This window comes from Pristiophorus japonicus, chromosome 5, assembly GCF_044704955.1.
Source record: "Pristiophorus japonicus isolate sPriJap1 chromosome 5, sPriJap1.hap1, whole genome shotgun sequence".
NCBI classification, from domain to species: domain Eukaryota; kingdom Metazoa; phylum Chordata; class Chondrichthyes; family Pristiophoridae; genus Pristiophorus; species Pristiophorus japonicus.
Genome location: NC_091981.1, coordinates 108,762,554 through 108,785,081, shown reverse-complemented (window position 1 = coordinate 108,785,081; position 22,528 = coordinate 108,762,554). Strand labels below are relative to the sequence as shown.

At 45.2% G+C, this 22,528-nt stretch overlaps 1 protein-coding gene and 1 pseudogene across 6 annotated transcripts in view; one reads left to right on the top strand and one right to left on the bottom strand.

Moving 5' to 3' along the window:
* The window catches only part of colq (collagen-like tail subunit (single strand of homotrimer) of asymmetric acetylcholinesterase), a 247,710-nt gene that overhangs the window by 185,968 nt on the left and 39,214 nt on the right, over window positions 1-22,528 (top strand). For all 6 annotated transcript variants that reach the window (XM_070880848.1, XM_070880844.1, XM_070880849.1 and 3 more), the window contains 4 exons: window positions 10,637-10,681; window positions 10,832-10,858; window positions 12,748-12,819; window positions 14,197-14,259. In XM_070880848.1, the coding sequence (XP_070736949.1) occupies window positions 10,637-10,681; window positions 10,832-10,858; window positions 12,748-12,819; window positions 14,197-14,259 (207 nt within the window). The remainder of the gene's footprint in view (window positions 1-10,636; window positions 10,682-10,831; window positions 10,859-12,747; window positions 12,820-14,196; window positions 14,260-22,528) is intronic.
* LOC139263716 (BCL2/adenovirus E1B 19 kDa protein-interacting protein 3-like pseudogene) lies at window positions 6,416-10,176 on the bottom strand (annotated as a pseudogene).

Sequence of the window (22,528 nt, the reverse complement as noted above, 5' to 3'; positions counted from 1 at the left end):
AATGTGAAGGCCTTCGAGAGATGCAGAAAATATTTATAAGAATGGTTCCAGGGATGAGGGACTTTAGTTACATGGATAGAATGGAAAAGCTGGGGTTGTTTTCCTTAGAGCAGAGAAGATTGAAAGGAGATTTGATAGAAGTGTTCAAAATCATGAGGGGTCTAGACAAAATAGACAGAGAGAAACTGTTTGTATTGGTGCAGGGTCGAGAACCAGAGGACACAGATTTAAGGTATTTGGCAGAAGAACCAAAGGCGACATACGGAAAAGCTTTTTTAGGCAGTCGGTGGTTAGAATCTGGAATGCACTGCCTAAAAGGGTGGTGGAGGCAAATTCAATTAGGAATTTCAAAAGGGAATTGGATAAATACCGGAAGGAAATATTTTTGCAGGGCTTCAGAGAAAGGGCGGAGGAGTGGAACTAGCTGAAGTACTTTTGCAGAGAGCTGGCACGGGCTTGATGGGCCGAATGGCCTCCTTCTGTGCTGTAACTATTCGATGATTCTATGCTGCTATAAGGAATAAAAATTAGTGGAGAGGAAATCCCCTGGGCTGCTCTTTCACACCTTCCGGGATCGGCTTTTAAAACAGCATTGATGAAGAGCTGACAGCAAACACCATGTGGATGCTGCATGAGAAGGCGGGAATGGGGAAAAGGCAGAAAATAATTTGGAATAGCAGCAAATCTTACTCACCCCACCCACACCACCCGCAGGTGTGTAATTTTTAAGTTATTAACACGGAATAAACAGCCCAAGATACTCACATTGACCATAAATTTCAGAGACTAGAGAGGGTCCATCACTGGACAAGGGTTGGATTTCAGAGTTGAACCCAGACCCATTGGGATTTTGCCCTGTGCAAGAAGCCCTTGAAATTCCTGCCAATGGGTGGTGGATTAGTCATGCAAGCAGAGAGCTGGTGAGAGGTCTGATTCGGGCCTAAGAGTCTCATAGAAACATAGAAACATAGAAAATAGGTGCAGGAGTAGGCCATTCGGCCCTTCTAGCCTGCACCGCCATTCAATGAGTTCATGGCTGAACATTCAACTTCAGTACCCCATTCCTGCTTTCTCGCCATACCCCTTGATCCCCCTAGCAGTAAGGACCTCATCTAACTCCTTTTTGAATATATTTAGTGAATTGGCCTCAACAACTTTCTGTGGTAGAGAATTCCACAGGTTCACCACTCTCTGGGTGAAGAAGTTCCTCCGCATCTCGGTCCTAAATGGCTTACCCCTTATCCTTAGACTGTGACCCCTGGTTCTGGACTTCCCCAACATTGGGAACATTCTTCCTGCATCTAACCTGTCTAACCCCGTCAGAATTTTATATGTTTCTATGAGGTCCCCTCTCATTCTTCTGAACTCCAGTGAATACAAGCCCAGTTGATCCAGTCTTTCTTGATAGGTCAGTCCCGCCATCCCGGGAATCAGTCTGGTGAACCTTCGCTGCACTCCCTCAATAGCAAGAATGTCCTTCCTCAGGTTAGGAGACCAAAACTGTACACAATACTCCAGGTGTGGCCTCACCAATGCCCTGTACAACTGTAGCAACACCTCCCTGCCCCTGTACTCAAATCCCCTTGCTATGAAGGCCAACATGCCATTTGCTTTCTTAACCGCCTGCTGCACCTGCATGCCAACCTTCAATGACTGATGTACCATGACACCCAGGTCTCTTTGCACCTCCCCTTTTCCTAATCTGTCACCATTCAGATAATAGTCTGTCTCTCTGTTTTTACCACCAAAGTGGATAACCTCACATTTATCCACATTATACTTCATCTGCCATGCATTTGCCCACTCACCTAACCTATCCAAGTCGCTCTGCAGCCTCACAGCATCCTCCTCGCAGCTCACACTGCCACCCAACTTAGTGTCATCCGCAAATTTGGAGATACTACATTTAATCCCCTCATCTAAATCATTAATGTACAGTGTAAACAGCTGGGGCCCCAGCACAGAACCTTGCGGTACCCCACTAGTCACTGCCTGCCATTCTGAAAAGTACCCATTTACTCCTACTCTCAGGACTGTGCTAGCTGTAGTAATGCAACTCCTAGTGTATAATAATAAAAGAGTCATGTGACAAGGTCACATAATAGATCCCAGTAAGCGCCATCTTGTGTCGTGTGTTTGCTAGTGATGTCATAAAGAATATCTCACATTGGCAAACGAGGATAGGATTTCTCGATTCACTAGCTGAAATTTTTGTTGGTGGATGTTCTAGTCAACCAACAGAGAGAATTTGAGAGGTTGTTTGATTTGCACAGATAAAATCCAAGATAAATTACAAGCACACTTGGCTGAACTGAAGAGTCCAGATGGCGGCACCAATGGGAATAATAGGACCCTTGAGTTCCATCGTGACCAAGAGACTTTCGGAACCGCTAAAAATGTTTTTCACCATGAATATTATCGTCGAAGTCCCCGATGATGAAAACCATAACCGGGTGGCGTTGGAAAGAAAATGAGCTATTTTCCTAACTGAAGCAAGCCCTGAGGTGTATGAAACCCTGAAAAATGTGCTTGTTCCCGTCAAACCGAAGGACACGCAGATTCTAACCAAGTTGCAACAGCACTACAGTCCTGAGCCCCTGGAAATTGGTGAAAGTTAGTGTTTTGGAATACGAGATCAATTCATTGATGAGAGTAGCAGTGAGTACATTGTAGCTTTAAAAAAGCTATCCATTCACTGTCATTTCGGAAACTTTCAGGACTGAACATTGCATGACCGCTTTGTTTGTGGGATGAAAAATGAAGCAATCGGAAGAAAGTTGTTGACAATCCCTAACTTGACTTTTGATTTAGCTTGTCAGACAGCTAGGTCGATGGATATGGCCGACCAATACTCCCAAACATTTCGTGCCATTTCCAGTCATCAGACAACCGAGGTGAATCGCCTGCAGGTTAAAAGTAAAAGGCAGTTGGGTCCCAGAGCCTCAGCAATTGACCAAGGTAACAGTGCTATCGGTGTCTGGGACAATACATTGCTCAAAGCTGTCCATATGTGAAGGCAGAGTGTTTCTTCTGCAAAAAAACTGGGTATCTTGCGAAGGCTTGCTGATTGAAGAATAAACCGACTTTCAATGCTAAAAGTAGATATCACCAGAGACTACATAACATTGAAGAGAAGCAACAGGACGAGGAGGCTTTGGAGATACACATCATCAAGAGCACGAGGGTACCTAACAGTGATTCACAAAGTATTGTCATCCAAGTAGATGTTGCAAGAACCTGGATACCCATAGAAATCGACACTGGTGCATCCGTGAGCGTAGTGCTCGAATCGCTGTATCTCGACAAGTTGCATGATTTTCCACTGGAGAAATCAAAGGTAGAGCTGTATGGCTACTCAGGAGGGCAAATCCCTGTTGTAGGACGTATCAGCGTACCAGTGAAATACAAGGATCAGTTTCAGAGCTTGCCTCTCATAGTAGTGACAGAAGACAAGCCTGTCTTGATAGGTAGAAATTGGTTAGGATCACTGAAGCTGGATTGGAATTAGATTTTTCGTGTAGAAATGAAATTTGCATAAAAGGACAATGTCATCATGCAATACCTGAAGACTTTCCGTGAAACAGGTAGTCTGATCCAAGACTTCAAGACGAGTGTCAGAGTGCAGAAGGACACAAGACCAGTTTACTGCAAGCCACGTCCCGTACCATACGCATTCAAGGAAACAGTTGAGCAAGAACTCAAAAGACTAGAAACTGAGAACATTGGCCTAGAAATCCCGATCGGCTACTTCCTGTGGACAATCAACTGAAAAAGTTAAAAAAGATTCGCACTTACCTGTTCCTGTCCTAAGGCCTTCACTCACTGCGTGTCGGAGCGCGTGCACACTCAGTACAGACCCGGAGAGGCCGGGATTTCCACCAATATCTTTAAGATAGATCTAAGTAATGGGGCTACACCAATTATTTTTGTACCTAAGTCAGATGTTAATGCTGATGCTATGTCCAGGTTGCCATCCACATCATAAGTTACACCCAGTAGGGAAGAAGTGTTCTATTTTTCATACATTGATGAACTGCCAGTCACAGCTGAAGAGATTGGTAGAGGAACCAAACGTGACCCAGTTATGTCAAAGGTGTATGATTATATAGCAAATGGTTGGCCAAACCAGGTGTCAGAGAAAGATATACATCCATACTTCATTCATAGGAATGAATTATCAGTGGCTAAAGATTGTATCATGTGGGGTGCAAGAGTAATTATTCCAAATAAGTTCAGGTCCAAATTGTTGGGAGATCTTCATGACCAGCACCTGGGAATGTGCTTGACCAAGAATTTTGCACGCAGTTACTTATGGTGGCCAGATGTAGATAAAGATATAGAGTACATCGTTAGTCAGTGTATAACATGTTAATCATTAAATAAGAAACCACCATCAGTACCATTACAGCCATGGAAATGGCTTCCCAGGGTGTGGCAAAGGTTACATGTAGATTTTGCTGAGCTAGGACAATAATTGTTCATTGTGATTGATAGCCATCTGAAGTGGGTAGAGGTGTTTCTGATGCGGAAAATAACAAGTGAAACATAGAAAATGAAACATAGAAAATAGGTGCAGGAGCAGGCCACCCGGCCCCTCGAGCCTGCACCACCACCCAACAAGACCATGGCCGATCACTCACCCCAGCACCCCCCTCCCGCTCCACCTCCCAACCCCCTGATCCCCCCCCAGCCACAAGGGCCACACCCAACCCCCTCCCGAACACACCCAACAAACTGACATCAACAACTCCCTGTGGTAGGGAACCCCACAGGCCAACAACCCCCCGAGTGAAGAAGCCCCCCCCACCTCAGCCCCAAATGGCCCACCCCCATCCCCAGACTGTGCCCCCCGGCTCCGGATCTCCCCAACATCGTATCCAACCTGTCCAGTCCCGCCAGAACTCTACACGTTTCCACGAGATCCCCTCTCATCCCCCCAAACCCCAGTGAATAAAGGCCCAGTCGATCCAGTCTCCCCCCCACACGCCAGTCCAGCCATCCCCGGAACTAGTCCGGTGAACCCTCGCTGCACACCCCCAACAGCAAGAACGTCCCTCCCCAAACCAGGAGACCAAAACTGAACAATACCCCAGGTGAGGCCTCAGCAAGGCCCTGCACAACTACAGCACGACCTTTCCCTGCTCCTACACTCAGAATTAGGATTTTTCATTTTCAGGTACTGTAATATATGCGCCTGCGAGTAGGCTCACAGGTTGATGGAGCTGTTGAGTTGGGAGCAGCTTAGCCAGTCACATGATCGTCACAAGACTCAATAAAACCCCAGCCAGTTGGGTTCGGGGGATCCACGATGAGGCAGGTGGTTGTGAGCCTGGTGGATGAACTGGTAATGTGTAGTGTGATTGTTAAACCTTTTGCAAATAAACCAATTAGTTCTTGATAGCAATGTGTTGCTGTGAATTCTTAAGCAAAGAACCCATGAAGCAAATACATTACAGGGACAATCACCAGTCTGGGCCGAGTTACCAGCTCTTAGCTGGGATGCTGCAACTGGCCTCAGCAGTTATGAGCAAGGGGATCGGGGAAGGGAGGAAATCAGCTCGTGACCTCCCTGATGACCCCTGCTGGGAAATGTCTGGTGAGAGCAGGATGGAGTTCAGCTGCAATACACACGATGGTCAGAAAGCCTGCTGACTTGAGGAGCAAGAGAGCTGCAATCAATTGTCAAAAGTAAAAATTAGTAAAAAAAGACACTCGGCACTAACTTTAGAATTCCGGCAATTGTTCCAGTGAAGCATTAGAAACCAAAGACAAAGAACTTTGCTCCCGAGAAGAGTAGTCAGAGCCAAGCTGCACGGCTGTCCTCCTAGCTAGCACCGAGCATGTGACATCAGAGGATAGGAAGAAAGCTGTGATTTTTGGTTAAGGTCGGAGAATATAATGTTTAAAAAAAAGATTAAGAGAAATGTAATGCCAATCACTACAATCAAAATCTGGAATAGCTCCAAACAGCAATGCAATATTTCAGCTTGTGTTGCTGTCAATTGATCAGTTCAAGTGTTTAACTGCTACCTAAGAGAATGCAGATCTCAAAACAGGAGACTGAATCACCCACTACAGCATTACTGCTTCAACGCTGCCATGCGCCAATCCTTTCCTTGTCCATCCCCATTGTGCCTTGTGTTAACTGCATAGATTTTACAATTTTATAATCTAATCTAAATGGCAGCACTAAAAGATGCAGTGGGACTGCTCCCCAAATGAGAGTGTTTTTCAGAGGTGAGGGGTGAATCTATTTCACACCTAAGAAAACCATTAACTAAAGCAGATTAGGCTGCTGTCACGTGCTACACATCCTGTTTAACAAGTCAAAGTTGAGGGCAACAGAGATGAGCCCAGTTAGTGCTAAGGCTGGCCAAGAGTATCCTTCAAATGGGAAAATGTAACGGGATGGGATGTCTTGTGCTTGTGATGGGTTTCTTTTCATCCAATTCAAATGCAATTTCACAGGTCATATTTAAATCCAAGTCTGGCTCTCAGAAGGTGCTGGATGATGAGGTCGTCAGTCTTTTTCCAATGTAGATCACCAGGCCAAGAGCCAAAATATGGGATAGAAGCAGGGAGGGAAAGAGGATCTTCAGAAATTCAGCAGAAAATACGTCACCTTTCTTTATTGCTCCAGTTTTTCTCATACTGAGAGTGACTGAATGCTTAGGATGTTTGAAGTGAAACTCCTTTGGAGGAATGTTTTCAGGTCTACTCGACCAGTCAGAAATCCAGTCAGCACTTCTCTTCATTATAATTTCCACCTCTGGGTCTCTCTCCAAACCATCATCTTCAGACTGAGAACTGTTGTCTCTGCTGCCATGCAGCTCTACTTCGAAGATTGCCTGAGCCATCTGAGGTGTCTGTGATCGAGGTTGGCTGTCAGAGTGGAAGCTTCCCCGAGAACTGCTCTGACCCGATTCATGCTGAGCATCCAAAATAATTTTTTCCATGTCTCCATCGTGGATGGAGGAGGATGATGGCACATGCTCCAATCTTACATTTCGTCCAGTGCACTGGACAATTTGCGACAATCATTTTCTTCTTATGGCCTCCCAGAAGAAATTGTGTCTGATAATGGGCCACAATTTTGTTCAGAAGAATTTACACAGTTCATGAGCAGAAATGGTGTGAAATATACCAAAGTGCCACCGTACCACCCTGCTTCAAATGGTGCAGCAGAGTGCACAGCACAAATTGTAAAATGTGCCCTCATCAACCAAATGTTGGATCTCAATCCAAAGAAACGGCGGTTGTCGTTGGACCACAAACTAACAAATTTTCTAATTACTTATCGTAATACTCCTCACACAACTAATGGCAGAACACCAGCAGAGTTGTTTCTCAAATGACAGCCACGAACCAGGTTCTCGTTAAAGCCGAACTTAGCACAGTCCGTAGAAGATAAATAATTAAGACAGAAAGAGAATCATCATAGAGGTAGCGTAAGAGAGAGAAGTGTGAAATTGAATCAGAAGGTTAGAGTGAAGAACCATCACCATAAATGGTTAAAGTGGTTACCAGGAAGAATAGGGAAGATATGTGGTCCTCGCACATATTTGGTCAAGGTGTTTGATCATGGAAAGATTAGGTTTGTTCACATTGATCATATTTTATCTACAGATGTGGAAGGAGTAGAAAGTTGTAATGATTCGATATTTCTGATGAGTCAGATAATGTTATTACAAGTAGATTACCAGTAACAAATCCTACATCAGATGTACTCGAAGCAAGTCCAAGAGAAAGTCAGAATTTAAGTCTGAGTCCGAGTCAGGCAGACAAACAGTCTGAAATTGTAGAGAGTCAAAATGTAGATCAAGGGTTGCCTTCGAGAAAAACTCTCCTCAGGCTCAGCCTCGAATGATCGACACCTAGTTTGAAAAGTTCATAAGAAAATAAGAAATAGGAACAGGAGTTGGCCATACGGCCCCTCTAGCCTGCTCCGCCATTCAATAAGATTATGGCTGATCTGATCATGGACTCAGCTCCACTTCCCTGCCCACTCCCCATAACCCCTTATCCCCTTATTGTTTAAGAAACTGTCTATTTCTGTCTTAAATTTATTCAATGTCCCAGCTTCCACCGCTCTCTGAGGCAGCGAATTCCACAGATTTACAACCCTCTGAGAGAAGAAATTTCTCCTCATCTCTGTTTTAAATGGGCAGCCTCTTATTCTAAGATCATGCCCTCTAGTTCTAGTCTCCCCCAACAGTGGAAACATCCTCTCTGCATCCACCTTGTCAACCCCCTCATAATCTTATACGTTTCAATAAGATCACCTCTCATTCTTCTGATTTCCAATGAGTAGAGGTCCAACCTACTCAACCTTTCCTCATAAGTCAACCCACTCATCTCCGGAATCAATCTAGTGAACCTTCCCTGAACTGCCTTCAAAGCAAGTATATTCTTTTGTAAATATAGAAACCAAAACTGCATGCAGTATTCCAGGTGTGGCCTCACCAATACTCTGTACAGCTGTAGCAAGACTTCCCTGCTTTTATACTCCATCCCCTTTGCAATAAAGGCCAAGATTCCATTGGTCTTCCTGATCACTTGCTGTACCTGCATACTATCCTTTTGTGTTCCATGCACAAATACACCCAGGTCCCACTGTATTGCAGCACTTTGTAATCTTTCTCCATTTAAATAATAACTTGCACTTTGATTTTTTTCTGCCAAAGTGCTTGACCTCACACTTTCCAACATTATACTCCATGTACCAAATTTTTGCCTACTCACTTAGCTTGTCTGTGTTCTTTTGTAGATTTGTTTTGTGTCCTCCTCACACATTGCATTTCCTCCCATCTTTGTATCATCAACAAACTTGGCTACGTTACACTCAGTTCCTTCTTCCAAGTCGTTAATATAGATTGTAAATAGTTGGGGTCTCAGCACTGATCCCTGCGGCACCCCACTAGTTACTGGCTGCCAACCAGAGAATGAACCATTTATCCCGACTCTCTGTTTTCTGTTAGTTAGCCAATCCTCCATGCTAGAATATGACCCCCAACCCCATGAACTTTTACCTTGTGCAGTAACCTTTTATGCTGCACCTTGTCAAATGCCTTCTGGAAGTCCAAATACACCATATCCACTCTGTTCATTACATCCTCAAAGAATTCCAGCAAATTTGTCAAACATGACGTCCCCTTCATAAATCCATGCTGACTCTGCCTGGCCGAATTATGCTTTTCCAAATGTCCTGCTACTGCTTATTTAATAATGGACTCCAACATTTTCCCAACCACAGATGTTAGGCTAACTGGTCTATAGTTTCCTGCTTTTTGTCTGCCTCCTTTTTTAAATAGGGGCGTTACATTTGCAGTTTTCCAATCTGCACAAGAGCATCTGTTCTGTTCAAGAGCGAAGGTATCCTCTTCGAAACAGAAAACCAGTGGTTAAGTAAATATGGCAAAATAAGTCCATATCTTTTGTTGTGTATAACCATGCAAGTTATGTATAATGATTATTTTGTAATGATTACTTCTTCATTACGGAGGGAGAAGTATGATATAGAGCTCCATCATTAGACTACTAATATAGTAATGCAACTCCTGATGTTTAATAATAAAAGGGTCATGTGGCAAGGTCACATGATGACAGTTTCCAGTCAGAGCAATCTTTTGTAGTGTGTTTGTTAGGGATGTCGTAAACACAATATATCGTACACGTATTATGAATAAAGTGTCATCAAAAATCATTCAGTGGCTTGGTACAGATTATAATAACACCTGAGAATTAAAACTCCGTCAGTGGCTTTTGCATCCAATGGGTGTTTTTTTTTAGGATCTATTTATCTCCCAGCTACCTGTAATGCTCAGGACTGAAACTGGTCTTGCAAATAGCCATTTGCTCACAATAGCCTTCCAATGCAATCCTGCCTGCTCTCAACATTCATGTTAGTAGGCAAGAGGCGAAGGCCCAGGGGCAGCACGAGCCAGCCCACACTGCGATATTTGTGCGCACTAGGTCCGTGCAGCAGAGCCGGTCTCCAGTCACCTTGGTTAATTCTTGCCACTGGACCAAGACCTAGCTCTGTCAAGCCCGTGTGGTGGCTGGTGTGCAACGGCCACCACACGTTAAAAAAATCCACGCACAGGCATTTTCCACCCTTCAATATGTAGTTCAGGACCTGGAATTTTAGGTCCTTCATTGAAATACCTGCGAACTCATTCCATTTTGGTGTAGAAGCAAGTATTCCTCGTATCGAGGGACCGCTTATGATGAAACAATATATCACACTAGCAAGAGATAATTGATCTCAGTGAGGATTGATTACCTCTTTAAAAGTACCCCTATAATACTTTGAGAGAATTTTACTAATTTAAGAGATGTTTGTCTATGGCCTGTCCTAGGCCTCCGGACTGCCCTTGGAGTGGTGTGGTGCCATTCTGATCTTCATTCTGTCTATCAAGGCAGATACCGCTAATGTGCGCGTACAGACGCAGGTCCATACACTCTTATGAGTTCGTATTCATTTCTGGTAAAAATTAGTATAATTACGAAGCTATTTAATTAAAAAAAAACAATCGGTCTGGAAAGATTGAATATACAGTAGTTGTATTTGACATTTGACATTTACCTCTTATTTTGGAATTTCTGAAACTGAAACAAGGCACTTTTTTACCAACAGGGCCCACAAGGAATTCAAGGGATTAGAGGACCAAAAGGAGCGAACGTAAGTATGTGCATGGCTTTCCAGTCTGGCTTCGCAATGCTCAGTAATTCCAGTGTTTATATTGTAAGTGAGAAAACCTAAATACAATTATCATTTTGCAAACTCAGGGCAAAAACAGGTTTCAACCAAGTGTGTTTCTGTCCCTTTCAGGGAGAAATCGGAAGGCCAGGAAGAAAAGTAAGTGAGGCCAAGGCCAACAACAATACTTTTCATCAGCTTCTGCGGTCCCTCTACTATTGGAGTTTAAAAATGATCTGACATAAAATATGCTCAATATTGCACTGCCGGTATCACCTAATACAGGTGCAGGGTCCAAAATCCGGAGTTCCGGAATCCAGACTCTGGACCGATGGGTGGCAAGATTGTCCGGAATCCGTAAAATGTTGCAGAATCCAGACCCGCCGACCCTGCCGACCTCGAGGTCCCGCCGCTGCCTAACCTCGGGCCTCGCTTCACCGCCCCTCGCATCGGGCCTCGCCTCACCGCCCCTCGCCTCGCCGCTGCCCGACCTCGGGCCTGACCTCACCGCCCCTCACCTCGCCGCTGCCCAACCTCGGGCCTCGCCTCACCGCCCCTCGCCTCGCCGCTGCCCGACCTCGGGCCTCGCCTCACCGCCCCTCGCATCGGGCCTCGCCTCACCGCCCCTCGCCTCACCGCCCCTCGCATCGGGCCTCGCCTCACCGCCCTTCGCCTCGCCGCTGCCCGACCTCGGGCCTCGCCTCACCGCCCCTCGCCTCGCCCCCGCCCGACCTCGGGCCTCGCCTCACCGCCCCTCGCCTTGCCCCCGCCCGACCTCGGGCCTAGCCTCACCGCCCCTCGCCTCGCCGCTGCCCGACCTCGGGCCTCGCCTCACCGCCCCTCGCCTTGCCACCGCCCGACCTCGGGCCTCGCCTCACCGCCCCTCGCCTCGCCGCTGCCCGACCTCGGGCCTCGCCTCACCGCCCCTCGCCTTGCCCCCGCCCGACCTCGGGCCTCGCCTCACCGCCCCTCGCCTCGCCGCTGCCCGACCTCGGGCCTCGCCTCACCGCCCCTCGCCTTGCCCCCGCCCGACCTCGGGCCTCGCCTCACCGCCCCTCGCCTTGCCCCCGCCCGACCTCGGGCCTCGCCTCACCGCCCCTCGCCTCGCCGCTGCCCGACCTCGGGCCTCGCCTCACCGCCCCTCGCCTCGCCGCCGCCCAACCTCGGGCCTCACCTCGCCGCCGCTGCCCTTACCTCGGGGCGTCCTCGCCGGCCCACCCAAACACCTCCTTCGTGATGGGGCCACCCAACCAGCTCTTCTGCACAGGGCCCCGCCCGACCAACTCTTCCTCAGCGGGGCCCGCCCAAACACTTCCTCAGCAGCGGGGCCCCGCCCGACGACTTCATCCACGGGGCTGCTGATCCGAACAGCTCCTCGGTGAGTACCCGCTCCATGAAATCCAGAACGGCCTCAGTCCCGAGGGTTCCGGATTCGTAACACTGCACCTGTACTACTAAAGTTACTCCCCCATCCGCCTCCAAAATTCTAAAGTGTGGTACCTAGGACTCTCATTTATTGATATTTATTTCATTTTCATTGTACCTTTATTTTGAGAATCAGTTACATTTAGGGTATTATTCTGATTGTATTTTTTATTCAAAAGATTAACAATCAGATTCAGAGTTTCTAGGGACCAGTCTTGTGCATTCTTCTGCACCATTTTTAGAGCTTGAATGACTCCCTTGTGTCTCAATGACCGAAACAGGACATAATATTCAAGCAGCAATCCAGCAGAGCATTGTGTGATTTCAGCATGACATCTTCTGACTTGTGCTTACTGAATTAGCAATAGAGTTCAGCATTCTGTTTGCTTCACAGCAAATGGACATGAAGCGCTGAGTCTATGGTAGTATTGCACTACTTTTACAAATAGTAGTATGACGTATTGTCTGTTTAGTAAACACACACACAGCTAGAGTCAATTATTAACTATTGCTAATTATTCATTCAAAGCAGAAGTTGTTCTCTCAAAGCTTTTAATGTATCTGTTTTCTTGACTTTGCTTCAAATAAAACATCTCACTACTTGTTGAATATTTATTTTGAAGGGTACAGCAGGTTTACCAGGCCCGCATGGAATGCCTGGGCCAGCTGGCTCACTTGGACCAATTGGACCTAAGGTAAGAGCTGTTGACTTTCTGGATTCATACAGATGCATTGCATACAGACATATTCTGCCTTCCTCTGAAACAGATCCAATTGGTTCAAATTTACTAATGCCAGACAAAATGTTGAGATCAAGTTATCAACCTGATTAATGCTAAAAACAAATTTGTGTACTGGACAATAACAATAGAAATTATTTAGCCAACGTGTCCAACTCCAACTACTTTTACATTTTAGCAAATGTTTGGCTGGCCCATTGGTTCTTTGCCAACATGGAAAAGTTTCAAAATAAAATTTGGACGGTGTGGGAACCTTTTTCAAGTTTACTGCTTGGTTAGTGACCTTTGTAGCAGCTGTGACCTCGTCATTTTTGGATGCAGTATAACACGGCCACAATGCCATTTTTCAAATTCATGTTGCCTCTTAAATATTGACCTGTAGACTATAAAGTGGATTATCAAGCTGTAATTTAATCCAGAGGGTCTGATAGCATCATAAACCATGCCAGCAAGGACTTGGATTGAATCAGTGCCACCTATTTGTTGGTGCAGATAATATGCACTGCATTCACTGTTGTGTAGTGAGTACAGAGGGTGATTTTACACCAGGGACTGTATCATCTACCTGATACAATAGCAATTCTAAACCAGTGGCATGGTCATGTACATTTGTTGGGAATGGGGACCATAGGACCCCCATACAATTGTCAGGTACCATTGGTACTTGTGGTAGAACAGTCTCACCAATGGCCATTAAAGGGACGATTGCAGGCACCTCCAAAAACACTAAAAAAAAACACTGTGACACTGATACTTGTGGGGCATGAGAAGCATGAATGATACTTCTGGCCCCACAAAAATCTTCCCACCTGCTACTGGTCCATCCACGTTCCTTTCCCGGGATTGCCTTCTCCCCGTTAAGATCCCAGTTCTTTTTCAGCTGTGTGGAGCAGTTACTATAATCTCCCCACCTCACCCCCTCCTGCAATGAGTGAGCTGCCTGTCGGTGCTCATTCAGCACTACCAACTCTCTAGAATTATTCTAATGTTGCCCAATCACATAAATTATTTGATTCCAATGGGCAAGCAGTGGGCTTATAATGTCCACCTCCCATCCCATGGAATCAGACACACAGAAATTTACCCCGCAGTGTTTCAGTGCTGCTTATGTAATTACATAATGTACTTGCAAACAAATAAAAAGTGTCAATTACTTTTCCCTGAAGACACTATCGCTTTAATTGTTACAAAGAAAGAGCAATTGATAAGGAATTTCAGAGAATTATTTTGTTGAATTGCAATCACCTCGAACTGTTGTCCAGGCTCTATTTAAGCCATTGCAATACAGCAAGTTAGTGCTAACTACAACTCATTTCTGTTTCTTATTTTAAGGGTGAAATGGGTGATCTCGGATTAATGGGGTTGCCAGGTGCAAGAGGACCAATGGGCCCTAAGGTTTGTAACTTCCGCTATCTGTGTGTCTCCTAATGCCAGAAATGCTTAGCATAGTATCCAGTAGTTCAAAGAAAGCAAGTGTCTCTAGTGAGTGCAATATTTTAGAACTAAACCTAGTTGTGCAAGATCAGATATTAGCTTCATTTTGATATCTGGTTGAGATGCTGTCAATGCGATTATTGCTCAGATATTTCTCTCCTATTCATTGCCAAAGACCACTCCTGTAATCAAGCCCTTGGTCCCCGTGAACCAGAGTGTGACTTTATACAGACAATATTTGGTAATGATGCATTGCCCAAAGTTCAAAAAGAAACGCTCCTTACAGTGAGTTTTCTAGTTTTCTCCTAGTCTTTCGATAATGGAAGAATAAATACTTTATCCGACTGTGATTTAGGCTACAAGCTGAGTCACATTTATTAAAAGTTATAGTTAAACAGTAGCATAAAGTCAGTACAGCAGATTTCATTTGGTTACAGAATTTCAAACATAACCTTCCTCAAATACAAACATAACAAAATCCACAATGTTTTGCTAACTCTCGTTATAATACTAAATCTGGTCCGGCATCTATATCCTAAAACGTATACGTGACATTTCATCTAACTACCATGAGAGTCTCCTTCAGCCACCTCCATTCAAGCACCAGAACAGAGGCATGAGATGAACTGATGAACTGGGGAAGGCTAGTATGCAGGTACAGCAAGTGATCAGGAAGGCCAATGGAATCTTGGCCTTTATTGCAAATGGGATGGAGTATAAAAGCAGGGAAATCTTGCTACAGTTATACAGAGTATTGGTGAGGCCACACCTGGAGTACTGCGTGCAATTTTGGTTTCCATATTTACGAAAGGATATACTTGCTTTGGAAGCGGTTCAGAGAAGGTTCACTAGGTTGATTCCGGAGATGAGGGGGTTGATTTATGAGGAAAGGTTGAGTAGATTGGGCCTCTACTCATTGGAGTTCAGAAGAATGAGAGGTGATCTTATCAAAATGTATAAGATTATGAGGGGGCTTGAGAAAGTGGATGCAGAGAGGATGCTTCCACTGATAGGGGAGATTAGAACTAGAGGGCATAATCTTAGAATAAGGGGTCGCCCATTTAAAACTGAGATGAGGAGAAATTTATTTTCTCAGAAGGTTGTGGATCTGTGGAATTCGCTGCCTCAGAGAGCTGTGGAAGCTGGGACATTGAATAAATTTAAGACAGAGATAGACAGTTTCTTAACCGATAAGGGAATAAGGGGTTATGGGGAGCGGGCAGGAAAGTGGACCTGAGTCCATGATCGGATCAGCCAAGATCGTATTAAATGGCGGAGCAGGCTCGAGGGGCCATATGGCCTACTCCTGCTTCTATTTCTTATGTTCTTATGTTCTTATGTCCCATTTATCTGTCAGAGTCAGTCAGTGTTCGTCAAATAGGTAGAAGAACATATTGAATGGTGGAGCAGGCTCGAGGGCTTCGAAGTCTTATGTTCTTATGTTCTTAAATGACCTTGAGAGGATCAGTGTCATCGTTCCCACCCCACCCCCAAAAAATATTGTCTCCAGCAACCAATGTGATGAGCTGACAATCAGCCAGAATCAATATCGTAACTGTGCAGATAAATACCTGTATTAGGAATTGCCTCTGGTGAGACCAACGCTAAGTATTAGCATATGACCAGCTGGTGTCATGGCAGCCGTATGCAGCTACATCATCTGTGAACCTGATTTTCCTCACAATGTAATTTCTAACCACAGCTACAGAATATGGGGCTCAAATTTCCCCAAGAGTTGCCCCGATTTTTTTGGAGTAAGTAGCTTTTTTTGGAGTAACTTAAAAATCGCAAATTTCCCCATTTAACTTGCTCCAATGTAAGTCAGTTCGTTTTTTTTCTAGTTTAGTTTGTTCTCTCCAAAAGGGGGTGTGACAAGCCACTTACACCTCTTCTGGCCATAGAAGCAAATTTGGCCAGCTGAAAGTTACTCCAAACTAACTTAGGCCAATGTATGTGGCCACTTTTGTAGGCACAGAAAAACCTTACCTACATTTAAGAAATCAGCGCAGGTAGCCGGGGGGGAGGCGGGGGCAAGGTGAATTAGAGGATTCCAAAGCTCTAACGACCTTCACAATATCAGCACAACATTACAACATCTTCAGCACAACAGCTGTACAACATCATCACAAATAAATGAAAGAGAAATCAGCTACAGAAAATAGAGTAGTCCTACCTTGCAGAATGCACCGACTAGCCCTCCTGCCAGGGCTAGGGGCGGCAGGCATGCATGACTGTAGGGGTGAGGGATTTTTATTTTTTACAGTTGACCTTAAATGTTGCATGGTCCTAATGGAGGATGATTCAGTTTTGATGCAAAATATCTTTTATTGTAAATTTTACAGTGCACTTCAACGATACAAACAAAAACAACAATAACAGCCACAACAGGAAAGAAAATCTGCACCCATCCCTCACCCACATCTCGGGGAAAGCGCACTTCCTTATAGAGTCGGTGATGGTGGTGGGGGACGGGCATTGGGGGCCCGGCTTGGGTCTGACAGGTGGCTGGTGCATGGAGTGAAGTGGGAGTGGCATTTGAGTCTCCGGTCTTTGTGTCCTTATTGCAGAAGCCAGCTCCCTCATGGCATCTGCCATCATCTGAACACCCTCTGAAATGCCTGCCCTGACTTCCCATCTTAGTGCAGAGATTTCACCCGATAGTGTCGCGACCTCATCTCACACCCCACTGACAGCCGCCACGAGTGATCTTGTGAGGGCATTGGTCTCCTCACCCAATGAAACAACCTGATTAACTTCTGCTGAGGGCTGCCTCTCAGGAGAGACTGGTCGGCTTCTCCTTCCCCTCGCCGTGGGTCTGCCTAGTGGCACCCCTCCAGTGCGAGGCACACGCTGGGACGGTGGGGGACTGGGTGTCCCAAGATGCATTTCCCAACTGCCACTCAGATCCGTGACCTTGGAAAGTGTGAACCCATGCCGAGGAGCTAATGGAGGGTTCTGGCAGTGTGATGCCCTGTGATATGTCCTGATCCATATCGCAGTCAGCATTCTCCTGAGCACACATTTCCATGGACCCCTCCTCCCCCAACCCGCCTTGGTCTGGAACGCACGCATCTGGATCCTCAGGATCTTTAGGAGTGTCGTCTTCATCTGCAAAAGACAACACAACAGTCAATGGTTAGCAGCACAGGAGGGGTTAGGATGGGTGGCATGAGTAGTCTCACGCGTAGCAGGCCAGTCAGCAGGTTGATTTGAAGGCTGGTGGAGGACCTTTGTCTTATGGATGTTAAGCGTAAGGCCCATGCCTTCATATGTCTCAGTGAATACATTGACGATATCCGCCGCACAACACTGCCCTCCAATCATCAAGATTCATGCTGCGGCCCTCGACAACGTGGACCATTTCCCATATCTCGGGAGCCTCTTATCAACAAAGGCAGACATTGATGCAGAGATTCAACATCGCCTCCAGTATGCCAGTGCAGCCTTCGGCCGTCTGAGGAAAAGAGTGTTTGAAGAGCAGGCCCTCAAACCTACCACCAAGCTCATGGTCTACTGGGCTATAGTAATACCCGCCCTCCTGTATGGATCTGAGGCATGGACGATGTATAGAAGGCACCTCATGTCACTAGTCGCTGGATATATATCACCAATGATGTCTCCGCAAGATCCTGCAAATCCCCTGGGAGGACAGACGGACCAACATCAGTGTCCTCGACCAGGCTAACATCCCCAGTATTGAAGCACTGACCACACTCGGTCAGCTTCGCTGGGCAGGCCACATAGTTCGCATGCCAGATACGAGACTCCCGAAGCAAATGCTTTATGTGGAGCCAAAGGAGAAGAGCGAAAACATTATAAGGACATCCTCAAAGCCTCCCTGGTAAAGTGCGACATCACCACTGACACCTGGGAGACCCTGGCCGAAGACCGCCCGAGGTGGAGAAAGTGCATCCGGGAGGGCGTTGAGCTCTCGAGTCTCAACGCAAAGAGCGTGAAGAGGCCAAGCGCAGGCAGCGAAAGGAGCACGCGGCAAACCAGCCCCACCGATCCCTTCCCTCCACGAATGTCTGTCACACCTGTGACAGGGTCTGTGGCTCTCATATTGGACTGTTCAGCCACCAAAGAACTCACTTTGGGAGTGGAAGCAAGTCTTCCTCGATTCCGAGGGACTGCCTATGATGATGATGATTTGAAGGGCGACTATACATTTTAATGACTCACCCTCACCTTTACGTGTCGGTCCAACTTGTGCAGAGCTGATTCTTTTTCTGCCGGTGCGAGTCAGCAAGGCAGCAACCCTCTGTTCCAGGAATGTCAGTTGGTGCAGATTTGGCAGACCTCCTCCTGTTCTAGTTCTCTCCCTCTTGTTGTGGGCCAATTTCTTCTTCAAAGATGAAAATATTAATTGTCAGACATGGTGCGCTTCTGATGGGTGGGGCACATACAGATGCTCGCATTTTCCACTGCAATTCAATTTAAAGATGAAAATATTACTTACACTCACTACTTGACCAATGTCCTGCCATTTCTTCTTGTACTGGCTTCCAGATCTTGCGGTGTTGACCCCAGCGGAGAATTCTTCGGCAACGAGGTTCCATCTTTTTCTCATTTCCTTGGGTGAGATCTTTGACGGACCACTCTTGTTGATATCCAGCTCCAGCCATTTCTCCTTAATTACAGTCACTAATTTCTCCACTTCCTCATGAAGGAAATTTTTGGTTCGTTTTGCACACTCTTGTGCCATTTATCTATTGGACTCAAATGCAGGTAATGTTCAAAGATCACACTTACATCTCTCTTACACCTATCCAGCACTCCTATCCACTCACTCAGCCACACAAAAATCAATATTCAGACCTCACCTTTATATATGCTCCATAAACAATTATTCTGAGGGCGCTCTCCCTTTAATTGGCCGATTGCCAAGCTTCCTGTTATACTGTGCATGCGCCCAAACTGAACCGCCCATTGCACATGCGCGCACGCGCAAACGGTCATGCGTGCCCCAGCCGGCACTACACAACATGCTGGGCCCAAGCCCCGCCCCCCCTGCCGGCCGCGCTGTTTCCCCTCCCCCTCGCAGGCTCTGCTGCGCGACGCTGATGGATCTGGACAATGAGGGAGCGGCCAAATTCACAGGTAGATTTTTGGAGCTTTTTTTCCCCCAGGAAGTCAGCGCACCACATCGAAATACACCACTCTAAGCAGCTGGGGAAATTTGGGGCCATGGATTCTACCTCACCAAGAGACACAAAGCTTACAGTAACACAATTTAACGTGAACAATCACATTCCAAAGATAAATATTAAAAATAAAAACATTTCTTACAAAGTAACAAGATAAAAAAGATCAGGAAAATAAGATTTATTTTGTACTATCAAAATGAAAGAAAGATTTGCATTTATATATCACCGTATCACATCACCACATTTCACATAGAAGGAATTATTTTGAACTACATTGACTACCGTTATATAGATAAATTCAACATCCATTTGTGTACACCTAGATGCAACTAATAGGACAATCAGTTAATTTTTCATTGGATGTTGCTTGAGAGAGCAATATTGGGATCTTCCTGCTCTTCAAAGAGTGCATTGGGATCTTTAACATCTTTACTCTCAACCACTGAATCAGGCTTACATCTCATAAAAAGGGCAGCATCTTCAACAATGCAACACTCCTCAGTACTGCATTCAAGGCTGCATGCACTAGGTACTCAAATCATAGAATAATCTGACATTAGAATAGGGACGAAAAAAAAACTGTAACTTTGCACCTCAATCCAACCTAACTTAGTTATTTTAATTTCCAGCTGAGTTCTTTAGTCTATGGAGCAAAGATTTGTCAATGTTTAAGAAACAAGATCCACGAAGACAGAAAATCTGCTTTCCATGAAAATAGCTGAGAGATAGAAGATATGGCATAACAATGTCTCTTTGATTTAGGCTTGAACATGCATGAATGATCAAAACACTCTAGTGCATTTCCCCAGTCACTTATTATCCTGTTGTATTTTTGTCAGACCCTCAACAGACTTACTCAGATCTTCTCAGATCCCTGTATAATTCATCAAGAAACGTAGGTTACTCTATATATTGTAACTAATGTTCCATTTAGCCACAGCCAGTGAAGCTGCTGTACAGCAACAATCAGCTGTTCTTTTGAGACAGGTATAGCAGCTCTCACTAAATTTACTTGTAACACATCTGAATGGCATCTACATGGTGTGGAAAGCTATCTATAGTGCACTCAATGGAAAAAGGCGGCTTGTTCCTATCGTCAAAATGGAGATCAAGTTGTTTTTGTAATGTATATGCAAAAGCAGATGCATGCCGATTAAAATGTGTAGTCACACCAGGCCTGCACAGGAATTGTAGATGTGATTGATCAGAGCATAGCTATTGCCTCTAATGGGATGAACATCTAAAAGTCACATCTTTGATGAGACCAAACTATGGCTTTGCAATCTGTCAAAAACATCTTTGTTATTGTCACAATAAGGGAGACATCAGTTGGTCTCAAAAATATTATAATGCTAATCTAGTAGCAGAACTAAATCTTAAAAATAATCAATATTTTAAAATGTACATAGGAGTGATCACAAGACTGTAATCCAATCATGGAGTTCAGATGAAGCCGTGAATTGTGAGAGTGAAATTCAAGACATTTATGACTGACACCTGAACCTTGCGATTGGCTTACAGTTTTCAAATGACTCCCTTACTATTTATAACACACAGTTTCAATTTAATATGCAGAGGAAGGGGTTGGATATTTTTGGTTTAGTCCATTTTTGTGCTCCCAGCGCCGGTAGTGCAGATGCCAATTGCCGGTGTGCTCTGTGTCCTTGAACCATGATGAGGCTCGTACAAGAGGATTTACGAGTGCGGCTGGAATTTCTACTCAGAGGGGGTAAAATTCTGTCCTGTAACAGCATTACTGCTGACTTATGAACTATCCATCTGCATTACTCTATTTGCAGGTTATATTAGTATTTTGAAAATCTAAAGAGTAACTAATCTCATTCATTTATGAAATCAATATGATTTAAAAAGGATTTTTCAATCTAGGATTGTGAAAGTATTTCAGCATCAGTAACAAATTACACTTGATTGTTTAATCACTTCCCTGTACAAGACATTTGATAAGAGCTATCAAGGAGTCATGTGCCACTTGATGACATCATCCGAAAACACAGTGTCAGTTTCCACATGTATGCGACAACATCCAGCTCTACCTCACCAAGACTTCTCTCGACCCTCCTCGGTCTCTAAATTATCAGACTGCTTGTCTGACATCCAGTTCTGGATGAACAGAAATTTTCTCCAATTGAATATTGGGAAGATTGAAGCCATTGTTTTCGGTCCCTGCCACAAACTCCATTCCCTAGCCACTGACTCCATCCCTCTCCCTAACATCTATCTGAGGCTGAATCAGACTGTTCACAATCTTGGTGTCATATTTGAACCTGAAATGAGCTTCCGACCACATATCCGGCACAACTAAGACCGCCTATTTCCACCTCCATAACATCACCCGTCTCCACGCTTGCTGCTGCTGAAGCCCTCATCCATGCCTTTGTTACCTCTAGACTCGCCTATTCCAAAGCACTCCCGACTGACCTCCCATGTTCTACCCTATGTAAACTTGAGGTCATCCAAAACTCGGCTGCCCATGTCCTAACTCGCACCAAGTCCCATTCACCCATCACCCCGATGCTTGCTGACCTACATTGGCTCCCAGTTAATCACGCCTCGATTTCAAAATTCTCATCCTCATTTTCAAATCCTTTCATGGCCGCGCCCCGCCCTATCTCTGTAATTTCCTCCAGCCCCACACCAGATATCTTCACTCCTCTAATTCTGCCCTCTTGAGCATCCCTGATTGTAATCGCTCAACCATTGGTGGCCGTGCTTTCTGTTGCCTAGGCCCTAAGCTCTCAAATTCCCTGCCTAAACCTCTCTGCCTCTTTATCTCTCTTTCCTCCTTGAAGACACTCCTTAAAACCTACCTCTTTGACCAAGCTTTTGGTCATCTATTCTAATTTCTCCTTATGTGGCTCGGTGTCAAATTGTTTGATTTATAATACTGCTGTGAAACACCCTGGGATATTATACTATGTTAAAGGTGCGATATAAATACAGGTTGTTGTTAGTTCTACACAAGTGATTATTAGTAAAAAATGAACGCATCGAGAATAGAAGGTAACCTTGTTACATGGGTTGAAAATTGTTCGGGAGATATGAAGAAGAGAATAGGGATAAAG